The 16,447-nt window shown below is 44.8% G+C and overlaps 1 protein-coding gene across 1 annotated transcript; it reads right to left on the bottom strand.

Annotated features, from left to right (window-relative positions):
* Nucleotides 1–157: 157 nt before the first annotated feature.
* On the bottom strand, nt 158–15,228 carry pitx3 (paired-like homeodomain 3). The gene is made up of 4 exons (XM_054749968.2): nt 15,052–15,228; nt 10,499–10,616; nt 4,506–4,711; nt 158–959 (listed from the first exon to the last, which is right to left on the bottom strand). Exons 2-4 carry the CDS (start codon nt 10,605–10,607, stop codon nt 390–392), a joined length of 885 nt encoding a protein of 294 aa, XP_054605943.1. The 5' UTR covers nt 10,608–10,616; nt 15,052–15,228; the 3' UTR covers nt 158–389.
* Between the last annotated feature and the right edge of the window lie 1,219 nt (nt 15,229–16,447).

Here is a 16,447-nt window from a genome sequence, read left to right as displayed (position 1 = left end):
TAGATCCATCACATACAAAACAGACAGTCTATTATTTACAGCCTCCATTCCCTCACATTATGATCACAGGTCCCACTTCCGGCAAAGGTGTGTGTTTCTGAGCCAAGTCCAGCATTCAGTTCGTCTTGGTTTCTATGTGAAATCTAATCATGCAGCTCAACAGAAGGAACGAGTCTTTAAAACTCCAGCTGGTCAGATCAGCAACAAAGTCTCACAAACGGGGGAATTCCTTTGGAACAGACAGCATCTAAAGATGTCTTTCTGGGTCTCTTCCCACTGTCGCTCATCAAAGCACAGATTTCCAGTCAGGAGAACGTTCCAGTTTAGAGATGGAACTGGAGAGTAGAGGAGTGACGGTGGGGTCAGGGGTCACGGCTGGAGTTTCTCCTTCATACCGGCCGGTCCACCGCATATTGGCAGGGGCTCAGGTTGGACACGGGGTTCTGTACAGCCGGGTAAGCGAAGTTGGTGTGCTGCTTGGCTTTGAGCCGCAGACTGGCCAGGCTGGAGTTACAGGTGTCTCTGTACATGTAGGGCCCAGCCGTGGTGGCGTAGGGGCATGCGGCCGCAGTCACCGCCACAGAGTTGAGCGCTGTGGGGCTGTTGAGGTTGTTGAGGTTCCCCAGGTTGTTGAGCCCGGTGGTGGGGACTCCAGCTACGGCTGACGGCACCATGCCAGAGGCCATGTTCATGGAGGGGATGGAGCTCGGGGGGGAGAACATGGGCTGGGACGACAGGGGGGTTACATTCATGGAGTTAAAGAAAGGGAAGCTTTTGGCGGAGAGTGGGCTGCTAGCTAGGCTCTTGGTCGCCCAGTTGTTGTAGGAGTATCCCGAGTACATGTCGTCGTACGGCTGCATGAGTCCATTGAACTGGGCACCAAAACCATTTTTGCACAACTCCGCCTGCTGGTTCCGTTCCCGCTTCCTCCACTTGGCACGGCGGTTTTTAAACCACACCTAAGGAAACAAAAGCATAACGTGTGTGAATGCTGATGGTCGCCCTTCAGTCCAGTCTGGAGCTTTCCCGAGGAGGAAACTCCACCCTGATCACTTCATCCAAAACAGGACTTCATCCATGAAGAGGCTCTGTTGTGCTTCTGTGTAAAAGTTACCATCAGTGACAAAAAGGTCTAAAAACTAACGTCCATTACTGAGCTCACCCAAGTGGACCCACATCCAGAGTAGACAGCAGCCGAATTCCCCACTGTTTCATTCATTTACTCACTCATCCATTCATCTTAAGCGCTCCTCCCTGTGAGGATCCGAGTCATAGGGTGTTATAACCAGTCATAAAATAACATCAATGAGCTGCTTTTAAATCGAGGCGCTCACGGCGGATTTGAGACTGCTGAAACTTGGCCGCACTCACACTAGCCGTTAGCACGTCAGTCTGGAGGGATCTAACCTCTATTTCTCTGAACAGAGGCTGTTCAGGTATCATGTAAACATAAACTAACATAATAATCCCAAAACGTGTCAGCAGAGTTCTGACGGTTTAACCGTTTCATCTCCACATAGTGAAAGAGCAAAAAAATTATTTATTTATTTGAGACATTAATATGATGTAAACATTAATAACAATAATAACAATTTAAATAATAATTTAATATCTTCATATTTTATTATTGTTTAGTTGAGTTGATTTTATGTTGTAGATCTAGAGATAGATAAAGGGTTAATGACATCATAGGAACAGGCGCGTTTGTCTCAAAAACACATCAAATAAAATATCTGTGGCTCCAGTAAATATTCCAGCTTTAATCTGCTGCTTGAATCATAATTTTAACTGAGTTTAAAAGTCCCATAAATCAGATTAAACACAATCTTCCTACATGAGGATGAGAGCCGGCGCATCACATAAAACCAGGTCTGAGAGCTGACGAGCGTTTTTCAGCTTCACTCACTTCTGGAGCTAATTTGATTTTTGAGAACAAGGAAAATAATTGTAACAATTGCAGGGATTAAATTTAAGTGACTTTTCTCTTGGTAAAGTGAAGTAAATATGGTTTAATTCTAAAACACATCCAGGCAGAGGAAGCCGACTCCCCTCAGATCCTCTCAGTAATTTCTCCTGAATGTGTGTACGAAGTTCTCCAAAGACACGGTGATCCCACAAAGTAAGTTGAAGTGTATCATCAAACAGTCTTATTAGGCAGGCTTATTAAAACTAATCAGTCACTTATTGGAATAGTGAGATCCCAAAGGCAGAAATGTCAGGGAAGGGCAATCTTCACATTTGTCTCTTTATGGTCCTATATTTAGAGGAAATGAAGCGGATTAAAGCTCCGCTGGAAAATCTAAATTGAGTGGTTTTAGAAATGAAATATTTGCCAAGTTCATCTGTGAATAAAGTTCCGGACAAACTTTGGTTTTACTTTGAAATTCAGTCTGCTGCAGAAACTTTTTGGTCTGGTTTGGATGTTTGTGGGGCTGACGGGTTTCTCCTGAAGGCTGCTGAGACTAAACTCTGAGTGCAGCGGCGGCAGAACCCGCTCCGACGGGCCGGAGTGACCCGGTCCGGCTCACGCATCTCCAGGATGACTGTTGGCCTCCCTCTGGCTGGTTTCAGATCAGCGTTTAGCTGATTCTGGCTCCTGGGTTGAGACAGTTTGTTGTTCAAATCCAACGGGGATGTGTTCTGGGTCAGGCTCCACAGGGTTAAAGGTCATGCAAGACCGTGACCCAGAAGACCAGAACTGGACCCCTCTCATTCTGGCCTTCAGAATAAAAGCAGTTTTGCTCCCAGCAGCAGAATTTTCTCTTAGCGGTGATCTTCATTGTTGGTCCGTTTTCAGTCCTTGTGGTTTCAGAAGGTTATCTGTTTGTTTCTTCTACCTCCTAAGTTTGATTTATGAATTATTCAAGCGCTGAGATGCTCCTGAGTGCAGAGGAACCCATGCTGGGTCAACACACAACAGTTTAGCAGAGGATCCATTTTAAATGAGGATTTTAGGCTCTTTGTCACCAACTAATAAACTTGTTTGTTCTGGTTTTTCTTTCTGAATTGACGAGAAACACATCAAATGCTATTAGGGTGGACAGAAAATGTTATTTTACACACGTCCTTCCCAAAGAGCTTTCCGGGGAACATCTGATAAAATGTCAGAGAAATAATCAATGAAACTACTTTTGGGTTGGGGTTGGGGTGTTTTTGTGACATCATAGACGAGCTCTAATGGACGGGACCAGATCAGGAGTCATCAGGTCGTTCCTCAAGACTTCAGCTCCCCATGAACGTTCAGAGCGTGCACAACTTAGAGGGACGACTCGTGGACATCAGGACCAAGACGATCCGCTGTCCCTTCAAAATAACATCCAAGTGTGCGTGCTATGTGACCTTTCCTCCAGCCAACATTCCTCTGACCCATTCCTCCTCAGGCGGGCCAGCCATTGTATTGTCATCCATCAGAACGCGTGTGCTCCTGCTCCATTTAGCCACAAAGTCCAAATTCAGCTCCACCTTTGACATTTAGGTGAAATCAAGCTTTGGGGGACAGAAGCACGGCTTCCTGTTTGGTTTGTGGAATCACTGGGTTCTGATTCGGTCTCTCAGGAATACAGAGTAAAACCTAATGGGTCAAAGGTCAGATGGAACCAGGATTCAGGAAGGGTTAGAGACCAGACCCAGAGTTCTTCAGGAACCTGAAACTGTCCCAGTTTTGCTAGATGTTCTCCATCCAAACCATGGCCACACATCAAAGCCCTTTTGACCTCAAAGCAACACTTAAGAGGTTTTAGAAGTTAAGCTTTTAAACTGGTTCTTGAGCGACGTCAAGGTTTCTACTTGCTTTATGGCTTTTAGCTGGTTACTCTGCAGGTAGCTAATACAAAAGCTAGCAGTTCACTTTTCGGTTCTTCAACAGTCAATACAAAGAACAAGAAGAAGTTTTCTTTTGTGTTAGAATCATGGTGGAGTCTGGAAGTCCAAGTAAGAGAGGCGAAGCAAAGAGCTAAAACCAGAGTGAACATTGGCGCGGCCTACGCTAGTTTGAAGGAGCTAAAAGGGGGGCTATGATATCATGGACTGATGATGACCTGGATTTGTTGCTACTGGACTTGTAAGTACTCATATTAAATGTCCAACAGCGTGGATCTTTTACTTTGTGGTTTATTTAGCATCAGCTCGCTCATGTTAGCATTAGCTCATTGTTAGCACTAGCTACAGCAGGCTGCAGCAGGGTGATCACGACGGTGTTATTCTGCTTTTCAAGTGTTGCTTTAAAGCAGATGGAGCATCAGGACTAGTACCTTCATCAGAAACCTGCCATAAGCAGACCTACACCAGTCTGCTGCCCCCTGGTGGAGGTCCTACCGGTGGTGAGGGCCTGTTTTATTTAGTTATTACTGTTAGATTGTTATAATATTACATATTAATATGTTAACATTAGACTGTACATATTTGAGATTTTAAAGGTTTCATTATTTTCTCTTTGCTCTACAACCTTTAAAAGAACATCAACTGTTCCTAAAAGAACAAAGTTGAGAAGGTTCTGGTGTACCCACCCTGACCCGGGCCTCCGTGAGGTTGGTCCACACAGCGATCTCCTCCCTGGTGCTCATGTCTGGGTACCGGTTCCTCTGGAAGGTGGCCTCCAGCTCCTGGAGCTGCTGGCTGGTGAAGTGAGTCCTCTGCCTCCTCTGCTTCTTCTTCAGAGAGCCGTCGTCGGCACCGGACTCATCCAGCTGGTTCTGGTGGGACTTCTCTGTGTCTGCAGAGGAAACGGTTTACATGACGGGCAAAGAACAAACGTCTGGTTCTGTTCCTCTGTGAGCCACAGCTTTAGGAGAGTTGATGTGAAAACAGAACCAGGAGCTTCTAAAGTTTTAGTTTGCCTCTTTACTAAACAACAATCTGACCCAGGCTTGCTTGTTTCATCTGAACAGCCAACAGGAGCTTCACGGTTACAGAGATTACAGATTAAAGTGCATCTCACTGGATTTTTCACAAATCTGAGTTTGAGAAGCAGAATATTTCACAGTCATCGCTAATCTGATCCAAACAAACCGTAACCTTAACTAGGGATGTCCCAATCAGGTTTTTTTTTTTGCCCCCGAGTCCGAGTCATTAGATTTTGAGAATCTGCCGATACCGAGTCCTGATCCGATACTTTCGATACATAAAAAATAAAGAAAAGGAAGAAACTGTTCCAGAATGTTCCTTATTTTGTATTTAATTACTTTTTCATTGAAATTTTTAACAACAGATCACTTCTGTGAGGTAGCGTGAACAATCAAGTAATAAATAACATAAATTCTTCACTTTTGGACTTTATTGCAAATATAAAAAGTCTAATATAAAAACAGATAGCACTTCAACTTAACCCTCTGATGCATGAATTATGAGATCTTGAACCATGATTTTTTAAACAATTTTTTTCATCCATCTTTAGGTGTGAATGAAACAAATTTCAACAAATATTTTTTGTAACATTTTGTTAATTTACAAATAATTTATTACATGTCCATCTCAGTGGACAATATGCATTCTGAACATGAAATATGGTGGCTTGACTTACTGAAGTCCAAATGGAGGGGCTCACATGCAATAAAGTCTTCAACAGCTGTGCTTAATAGCAAAAATAACGTAATAACAATTTTGAGTACCTGTCCACTGCAGTGACCATTATGCATCAAAGGGTTAAAATACCTGGCAGGGGTCTATTTTGCCTCGGCCCCCAAAATGCTTAGATACGCCCCTGGGCATGGGAGGAGTTTTGAAGATGATCTGAAATGTATCAACGATATAAATACTACATGCTGATAAATGATTGCTTTATACAGGTACAAACGTGTAGTGGGATCAATCTACCTACATTTTATTTTGTTAAGAACGTAATTTTGTTTTCTTGGTTTTTATTTTCCTGTCTTCCTGTCCTGTCTGTCTCTGATCTTCCTGTCCTGTCTGTCTCTGATCTTCCTGTCCTGTCTGTCTCTGATCTTCCTGTCCTGTCTGTCTCTGACCTTCCTGTCCTGTCTGTCTCTGATCTTCCTGTCCTGTCTGTCTCTGATCTTCCTGTCCTGTCTGTCTCTGATCTTCCTGTCCTGTCTGTCTCTGATCTTCCTGTCCTGTCTGTCTCTGACCTTCCTGTCCTGTCTGTCTCTGATCTTCCTGTCCTGTCTGTCTCTGACCTTCCTGTCCTGTCTGTCTCTGATCTTCCTGTCCTGTCTGTCTCTGATCTTCCTGTCCTGTCTGTCTCTGATCTTCCTGTCCTGTCTGTCTCTGATCTTCCTGTCCTGTCTGTCTCTGATCTTCCTGTCCTGTCTGTCTCTGATCTTCCTGTCCTGTCTGTCTCTGATCTTCCTGTCCTGTCTGTCTCTGATCTTCTTGTCCTGTCTGTCTCTGATCTTCCTGTCCTGTCTGTCTCTGATCTTCCTGTCCTGTCTGTCTCTGATCTTCCTGTCCTGTCTGTCTCTGATCTTCTTGTCCTGTCTGTCTCTGACCTTCCTGCCCTGTCTGTCTCTGATCTTCCTGTCCTGTCTGTCTCTGATCTTCTTGTCCTGTCCGTCTCTGATCTTCCTGTCCTGTCTGTCTCTGATCTTCCTGCCCTGTCCGTCTCTGATCTTCCTGTCCTGTCTGTCTCTGATCTTCCTGTCCTGTCCGTCTCTGATCTTCCTGCCCTGTCTGTCTCTGATCTTCCTGTCCTGTCTGTCTCTGATCTTCCTGTCCTGTCTGTCTCTGATCTTCCTGTCCTGTCTGTCTCTGATCTTCCTGTCCTGTCTGTCTCTGATCTTCCTGCCCTGTCCGTCTCTGATCTTCCTGTCCTGTCTGTCTCTGATCTTCCTGTCCTGTCTGTCTCTGATCTTCTTGTCCTGTCTGTCTCTGATCTTCCTGTCCTGTCTGTCTCTGATCTTCCTGTCCTGTCTGTCTCTGATCTTCCTGTCCTGTCTGTCTCTGACCTTCCTGCCCTGTCTGTCTCTGATCTTCCTGTCCTGTCTGTCTCTGATCTTCTTGTCCTGTCTGTCTCTGATCTTCCTGTCCTGTCTGTCTCTGATCTTCCTGTCCTGTCTGTCTCTGATCTTCCTGTCCTGTCTGTCTCTGATCTTCTTGTCCTGTCTGTCTCTGATCTTCCTGTCCTGTCTGTCTCTGATCTTCCTGTCCTGTCTGTCTCTGATCTTCCTGTCCTGTCTGTCTCTGATCTTCCTGCCCTGTCTGTCTCTGATCTTCCTGCCCTGTCTGTCTCTGATCTTCCTGTCCTGTCTGTCTCTGATCTTCCTGTCCTGTCTGTCTCTGATCTTCCTGTCCTGTCTGTCTCTGACCTTCCTGCCCTGTCTGTCTCTGATCTTCCTGTCCTGTCTGTCTCTGATCTTCCTGCCCTGTCTGTCTCTGATCTTCCTGTCCTGTCTGTCTCTGATCTTCCTGTCCTGTCTGTCTCTGATCTTCCTGTCCTGTCTGTCTCTGATCTTCCTGCCCTGTCTGTCTCTGATCTTCCTGCCCTGTCTGTCTCTGACCTTCCTGTCCTGTCTGTCTCTGATCTTCCTGTCCTGTCTGTCTCTGATCTTCCTGCCCTGTCTGTCTCTGATCTTCCTGCATCTCCCAGTCCTCCAGAAAAACTCCTGCCTGCTTCCTTCTTTTTCACCTCACAAGTCACTTTTTAACCAGCAGATCAAACTGATCTATTGACCGCAAAAAAAGCGGAGTGTGCGCCGCACTGCCCGGCTGCGCCAGTGACGAGCGCTGCAGCGCGAGCGCGTCCACACACACGCCACACACACGTCACGCTCAAATACAGACAGAATTTACCAGAGAGAAATGAACGGACACGAATAACTCTGTGTTAATTATGTATTTTTGGTGACGCCACTTAGAAACTTAGAACATGTTGCTGTGGCCGTGTGCAGAACGCAGCTGGAGTTCATGATTAATCAGCGGTCTGCCTGCTGCTCTGCATCTCTGCTCAAACGAATCCCCGCTACGCTGAGTCCATATAAATAATATAATAAAGGTAGAAACTGGATCTGTTTGTGCTCCTTCTGGGTGTGTAAGTTAAGGGCATCAGGGGAGCCTGACAACCTTTAAGGAGAACCAAGTTGCTCTCCTGTAATTTGAACCCAGTATCCAACTCCGGATCAGTCTGAAACCACGTGATCGGGGCCGATTTCCGATCATGTGATTGGATCGGGACATCCCTAACCTTAACCCACTATGGTGGTTCTACCATGGAAAGCATCCTCCAGTCCTGCGTGTGGCTCTGCTCTGCTGCAGAGAGAAGATCACCAGCTGTCCCTGTCTGTGCTGCCTGGAAGATCTCATCACCTCACACTACATCAGCAGGACCTTAAGCATCACTGGCCCCTCCCACCCTGGCCACCACATGCTTCCGCTACAGCTCCAGAAGCAAAAACCAGCTGAGGGACAGCATCTTCTCCACTTCAGTCAAGACGGCAAACAAACCAAACATCTCCACAGACATCAGAGCAGAAATCTTAATGTCCTTATTTCTGCATCACTGTGTGAATTTGTACATCTATCCTTTCCTTTTCTTGTGTTTCTTTTAGTTGTTGGGCCAAATCCATCATCTGAGTGCCTCCAGTTTCACTGCATTTAAATACAGAAATAAAATAATCTGGTTCTGACTGGACCAGAAGCATGACTACAAACATCTCCTTACATGCTAAAATGCTCAGCCGACCACACATCCATGTTATGTCTGCCTCTGCTCCTCTCCACCAGATCCGACTCCTGCAATTTGAGGACCTCACAGAAAGCAGTGAAATTAGTTGGCCAGCTAATCCGGCGGATCAGGCTTTTGTGGCTGGGGCAGGTTGGGCTCTGTTTGGCGAGGGCTTAGCTCTCTGGGAGCAGTTGGAAATGATCAGCAGGGTTTAAAAAGAGGCTCCGCAGGGCCACCAGCAAAACCAATAAGGGCCAGGCCGGGGCGGTTATCTGACACTGGGTAAGCTGTCACTTAAGGCCAAAGTCTAAAACACAATACGGAGGAAGGGGCAGTAACGCACACACCAACAATAGCAGCAATCTGACTGATAAAGCGCCAACATGAGAGAGCTGCTCCGGGTCATTTCATCTGCAAAAGGACTTCAGAGGCTTTTAACTAAATCACTGTTCAGCCTCGACAAAAACACACCAGCAGCGAGACTCTAAAAGCAGCCATCAAAAAAACAAACCTCGTCCCGCTGCAGCGGTTTAGCCACAGCTGCTGCTTTTCTTCTGCTGAGGGAAATAAAAAGGTGACTGATTCAGGTCTGGGCGCCCGGAGTGCAGGCGTCGGCCCCAGAGCCGCCAGGTGTGGCAGCTGGATGCTCCTCTCTCAATGAGCAACTTTCTAACATCATAAAGGAACCCTGACTAATAATTATTAGATAAAAGAAAATGCCAGCAGGCACCAACTGTTCCACTCATCTGGTTCAGATAGAAATAAAGGCCTTATCGGAACGACTCCTCAAGTTTTCCATTCACAGAAACCAGGATAAGGTTATTTTCTGGAGTGGTCAACATGGAAGAGCCTCCTCACAATAAACTCAGAGTTTTCAATTTTATTTCAAATGACTGACAGATGAGGGAAAAAAATACTAGGATACAAAATATACTTTTAACAGATTTTATCTTAAAATATGACAATTACAATTAAATAATCTAATGAATATTTACCATTTTTTTAAATAAATAATGTGTGTGTGTGTGTGTGTGTGTGTGTATATATATATATATATATATATATATATATATATATATATATATATATATATATATAATCTAGACTGTAATAGGATCAAATTCCCCAACAACCATAAAAGTGATAGAAAGTTCCAATCCGCCATAACTTGGACTTAAAGAGGTTTTTATTTCATGGAGTCATTTTGACTCCTGGTGTCTTTCAGTTTGACGGTTTAGCAACAAGATTGTGTTACACTCACATAAACACACAAACACACTCTCACGCTCACACAACGGCGCGCACACGCACGCACATAGAATCACATATTACACACGGGGCCTACACGTGCACTCGCGTTCGCGCGTGTAAACACCTGAATGAATTTTCTGAGATAATCTGAACTTTCGGGTTTTTATGAAATTTGTAATTTGAGTCGGTTCGTTCCTGCATTTCAGACCGGGTCGTTCTGAGTCGGTCGGACTGCGTGAATTTCCCGGTTCCGTTCGGACCCTCAAGAAGTAAAAAAACAAAAAAAAAAAACAGATTTTCATATTCAAAGTCGGGCCCGATGGATTTGATTGGAGCCCGACGCGTCCGGCGGGAGGAGGAGGAGGAGGAGGCGCAGCGAACTCTTAATTCGTTTCGTTATAATTGTTTGTTTGTTTGATGTTTTGTTGTCTTGTTTATCAGAGACAGGAAATTATTTTATCTTATTATCAATAATCAGCTGATTGAAAAACGATCCAACAGATTTGTGTGTGCGTGCGTGCGTGCGTGTGTGTGTGTGTGTGTGTGTGTGTGTGTGTGTGTGTGTGTGTGTGTGTGTGTGTGTGTGTGTGTGTGTGTGTGTGTGTGTGTGTGTGTGTGTGTGTGTGGACTGACCGCTGTTGTCCTGGCCTTTGCATCCCTGTTCGTGCTGGGGGGTCCCGGCGTCAGAGAGAGACAGCGCCGGGCTCCGGGCCTCGCTGTCCGCCAGCAGGTTAAAATCCATAACCAAGCTCTGCGCGCGTGCACACACACGCAGAGGGACACAGAGAGAGAGACCATGATAAGTCTGTACCCTTTACCTATAAAATGGATCAGCAGATCAGGAATGTCCTGATCTGCTGATGGTTGTCCTGCAGTTAAGCCTGTCGGATTTCTGCTGAAACACATCAGATCTCCTCACTGAGCCCTGCTCACTAACACACCTCCGCATGCATATGTTTCAAAAAGGGAAAATGATCTAATATCTTCCTTAAAAGAACAACGCTGAAGATGATGATGATGATTTATTTATTTATTTATTTAACCTTTAGCAGGAAAAAAGTCCCATTGAAATTTAAAACGTCTTTTTCAAGGGAGTCCTGCATGATGATGATGATGATGATGATGTGTGTGTGTGTGTGTGTGTGTGTGTGTGTGTGTGTGTGTGTGTGTGTGTGTGTGTGTGTGTGTGTGTGTGTGTGTGTGTGTGTGTGTGTGTGTGTGTGTGTGTGTGTGTGTGTGTGTGTGTGGTCGTCCTGTTCCCCATTCAAGCAGCAAAACCCGGACAAGCCCTGGATGCAATGAGAGCCAACACAGCCAGAAACTGTTACTTTTGAACCAAAACATTATTATTATTATTATTATTATTATTATTATTATTATTATTATTATTATTATTATTAATCATCATCATCATCATCATCATCATCATCTCAGAAGGTATGACCTCTCTGACCCCAGAGCTCGGCACCGCAGCTTCAACCTTTAAACAGAAACAGCACGATTATTTCCTCATGAGGCTCCAAAAGCACACACATACACACACACACACATACATACACATACACACACACACACACACACACACACACATACACACACACACACACACATACACACACACACACACACACACACACACACACACACACACACACACACACACACACACACACACACTGGACAATCAGTTCAGGTGTAGATCAGCTGTTTCGTTTCCTGCTGAATCATTTCATCCATCAGCTCCGATCAAACCGGCGCTGCACGACTTAAAGCCTGTTTCTGAATGGCTGCTGCTCTCCTACGAGCTGCGACTTGCAGAAGCTCCACAACAGAAACAGAGACGTGTAATTATCCTGCAGAGCCATGGAATAAGAGGCCCGCAAGGCCGGATTTTCAAATCAATAACAAGCTTTATGGTTCTGGAAGGTGAATCGCCTTTTATTAATCTGGAATAATGACTCTTAATCTTAATTTGGATCAGTTCTCTGTTTAATACCCCTCAGAGATTTCTGAAGCTTCTCCTCTCCTCACAAACATCTAAAGTGAGATCTCCTGGACAGGTACGGTCCTCTGATGATCCTTCTTGTGGAATTTGCTGCTTGATACGGACCGGTTCGGACCCAAAACAACAAACGATGATGATGAGACCCTCAGCTCCTTCTAGACCCAAACCATCACAGCCCTCCACAGAGTTCAGAGAAAAGGCTTGCATCTGTTTTTGGTTGCGTGTCCGTGAGAATGATTGCCTGCATTTCACCAAAGATTAGGAGCAGGAAAACGGGAATTCTGCTGTCAGCTGGAGGCCACGGCTGCATCATGGGAAAAAAGATGCAGGATGAGGTGGAGAGATTACCTTGGTAAGCTGCTGCCTCTGCGCCTGCTACAGGACTAATCGGCCTCTGATGTGGATTTGTGGGTCAAAGTTGACTCACAGGTCACAAATATCCCCTTTCTGCTTCTTCATTATGAATATCAGCAGTCGGGAAGAGTCAAAGTTGGGATTTTTCTCCCTGGGTAGTGTTTTAAGGCAACAGAAGCACAAACATCCACAGATCAGCCTGTTGGAGCTTCGGCCTGCTCCTGACACTAAATGATCATGTCTGACGCCCAGATCAAAGTCTTTAGTTTGGTGGAGGAGTCCTGTCCAAGTGTCCAACTGAAGGACATCTGTCCCCCAGGAGCAGCGATCCAGGGGACAGTTCTGTGATTTCAGTTAAGATGATCCGGTCCTAAAGGTGAGGATGGACCTGAGCAGCAACCAGAGCCCCCCACCACACACGTGCACACACACACGCAGACACACAGACACACACACACGCACGCACGCACACACACATGCACACGCACACACACACACACACACACATACATACGCACGCACACATGCACACGTATGCACACACACACATACATACGCATGCACGCACACACACACACATGCACACAGAAGTTCTCCTGTTCCTCAGAGCAGCCAACCAGCTCTGCTTGTTGGTCTCAGCTGACAGTCCCACTGTGGGGTCCCGTCTATTTCCTGGAGCGTCTTCTCCCCCTGACTGCAGCTCAATAAAAACCTCTCTGTTTACCTTAGAGACTGGAGGAAGGGAGTGGATGTGTGTGTGTGTGTGTGTGTGGGGGGGGGGGGTCACATTTAAATACCGGTTAAGATAATAAAAAATAAATAATAAGCAGAAATCCTCTCATTTTTCTGGAGATTGCCGGATCCATCTGGCTGCACCGCGTGAGCAGAGCACACGCACCCGCGCGCCCCCGCACGCATTAGCCTGGGAATTATTCATAAACGCGTCGGGAATTAATTCCCTGGATTAAGAGTTGATTAAGATGTGTGTCACTTTGCTGTCTGAGAACTTATTAAGGCTCTTCTCGGAGAGGTGGCAGATGGAATTCCAGCCTGATGTTTGGAGATGTTAATTCCCGCTCCGCTCTTACAGATATTTGCATATGATTGAAGGCGCGGGAGGCCGCGGCGGTGCTGCGGGACAATCACCGGGAAATAATTGGCTGTTCGGGCCAGTAGAGGCTCTCAGCAGTGATTAACGGGAGTCAGAATGACTTATTATGGGATGGATAAAATTAAAAGCACCGTCAGAGCGAAAACATCCCGGAGATAAAATCCTTTCCTGTTGTTAACAGATTATCCATCCTTTAATTTTTTTAGTCTTTATTCCACATCATTTATGTGATTTATTTGTTGTTTTTAATCAAAAGGATCTCTGATACTACAAAAAGTTAAAAAGTCAGGTGAGGTCCAGAGAACCGGTCCGATTCGCAAATAAAACAAAAACGCGAATTTAGTCATGTTTCATCAGAATCTTATTCTAAAATCAAAATTAATCAATTAATTAGGTTTTATAAACGGAAACGTCATTTTTCTGTTCCAATAAATTATTAATGATGAATCTGAGACGCAGCTTCCAGAGGGATGTTATCCAGGAGGAGAGGAGAGGAGAGGAGAGGAGAGGAGAGGAGAGGAGAGGAGAGGAGAGGAGAGGAGAGGAGAGGAGAGGAGAGGAGAGGAGAGGAGAGGAGAGGAGAGGAGAGGAGAGGAGGCCTCCCAGCTGCCGCCGCGGCCTCACGGCCAATAAAGAAAGCATTTACATTAATGCCTGGAGGCCAAACGTGGACTTGGATCAAACAAATATTATTTCCATATTTCCGGGATTGGGAATGGATGCAAACGAGGCCATAAAACGATGAGCTGGAGGGATCTTTGTTGTCCTCCAAATTAATCCAAACGCAAATCGTTTCATCCTTTTATTTATTTGTTTATTTTTATTTATTTGTATTTAAAATTTATTTTAAATATAAAAAGGCGAAACTTTAATTGAATTCTTCCAGCAACATTAAATTATGTTATTTGACAGTCATAAAATATGTTTTTTTTACTTTGCTCATAAAATGTTTAATTTAACCCGCAGAACACTTACGCTTTATTTTATAAATGATCACAAATAAAAATGTTAAACATGGACATTAAATAGAAATTCAAAAAAATTAGAGTAGTAAAACGGAGGGTTTGGTTTTAGTTTAGAGAATTAAAAACAAAAGTGAAGGCCTCAAAATAAATAAATGAATAATAATAATAATAATAATCATACATTTTTAAATAAAGTAATCAATCAATAAATAAATACGTTTTGTTGTTTCTAACGCGTTGGATCTTTGAAGCCGTTTGGTCACGTGCAGCAGGTAATTATACAGATTTTCCAATCAGGACAATGATGATGTTTTGGTTTGTTTATTTATTTATTTGTGTTTTTCACAGCGGTCCTGTAGGACGTTTTATCCAAACGCATCTCTGACATAAAATATTTTTTATGTTTGACTTTTTAACATTATGACCATCTTTTTGCGTGGATCCTGACAATCCTGATCCTGACAATCCTGGTCAGTGTTAGAAAACCTTTGGTGATTTTAAAGACAAGTGACCAAAGCTAACCCTGTGCCAACGGACCTGAGCCCCGGACGGACAGGCGGGACGATCCGGTCCCTGAAGGCCGCCGGAGACCGGAACACGTCTCTACTGGAGCCCACATGTATCCTCTCTGTCAGATTGGACCTTCTCATGTTCCTTTCATCCTTGACTCATTAGATCAACTTTTACGCACAAGAACGCGCAGAGAAATGAAGGAAAAGCGAGACTCAGAGAAGGAGGAGAGGAAACTTACGTGGACTCCCGGTTAGTTTAATCCGTGGGAAAGGCAGGAGGTTCGGCTGCGTGCAGGTCGGTGTTTTGGTGTCAGGGTTACTGATGACATGGACAAAAAGTTCCGGGAACGGAGCGAAGAAAAGTCAGAAAATCCTCCGGCAGGCTGCTCCTGTCTCCTCCTCTCCCCTCTGCTGTCAGACATGAAGGCGGTGAAAGGGTGAGGGCTGATCTCCTCCCGGAGAACACGGAGGGAGGAGGGCGGGGGAGGACCTCATGCTAAATATTGTGTGTGACAGGTCCACCCCCTCTCTCTCTGAGCGCGCGCGCACGCACACACACACACCACCTTCCCTGGGATTAAAACATTCTGATGAGGCTCAGAAAAAAAATCTGATTCATGCAAAAATGAAAACAAAGATTCTTTAAATCAAAACATTCAGATAAAATAATCTTCATGCAGATTATAAGAGTCAGAACAAATCTGACTGTAAACAGTAAATGATGCATTCAATGATTTATTTCATTTTATTTATTTGTAGATACAGTCAGGGGCAGCGTTAGGCCCGGCTACTTGGGCTCAAGCCCCAAATGTTTTATGAAAAGCCCCAGATCTAAAACGTGGAAGTAACATGCAGTACCAAAGTCCAACAGAGGGGGAGCAGCTGGCAGTAGTTTGTATACAGCCTTTTACTGTTTGTAAACAATATGATGTCAGCGAGAATGCGCGCGCAGCTTGGCAACAGAATGGCGTTGTTTCAGGCTTTATCAAGCTACGCTGCGGGGTTATCACCGGCAAATCTTGAATGTTGTATTATTAAACTCACTTTAACGAATGGCAACAGACTCCCGGATCCCTGTGGCATTACGGAATGAGTGGAAGATGTAGGTGCGTGGCCAGATATCCAGTGGCCTGATATATATACGTTTTTAGTGGAGAGGCCCAGTAAGTACACACGTGAGAAGCTACGGGCATACAAATCGTTAGATGCATACAACTATGTTGTTTGTGGCCACGTACAGAAAGTAAAATATCACGACATAGACTCTGAGTTTTGCGTCTTGAAGGCAGAAGTCATTCCTCGCCAAAGACAATATAAAATTTATCTGTGATGGGAAGGTGCAAACATTACCTGTCCATCTCTGCATGGGGGTTTGGACTTCGCTTTGTGTACGGAAACACAGGAGGCACAAAATCAGGACTCGAGGAGTCCAATGACACCTCGCCTGTAAATAAATAGACTGCTTAAAAGCAAACCAGCAAACGCAACTTACTTTATTTAATAGAACACACGTTAACCAGCTTTCTGGTGTAATCTTAGTACATAATTACCTTACCTGATGTAAAATGGGCGCTACAAACTCGAGCATTTCGGATCGTGTTTTCAGTCCAGTTTTCATCAACCCTTTTGATGGCC

This window comes from Nothobranchius furzeri, chromosome 12 (genome assembly GCF_043380555.1).
Source record: "Nothobranchius furzeri strain GRZ-AD chromosome 12, NfurGRZ-RIMD1, whole genome shotgun sequence".
NCBI lineage: Eukaryota > Metazoa > Chordata > Actinopteri > Cyprinodontiformes > Nothobranchiidae > Nothobranchius > Nothobranchius furzeri.
Note: the sequence above shows the minus strand (reverse complement) of the source record. Positions and strands in the feature narration are given on the sequence as shown.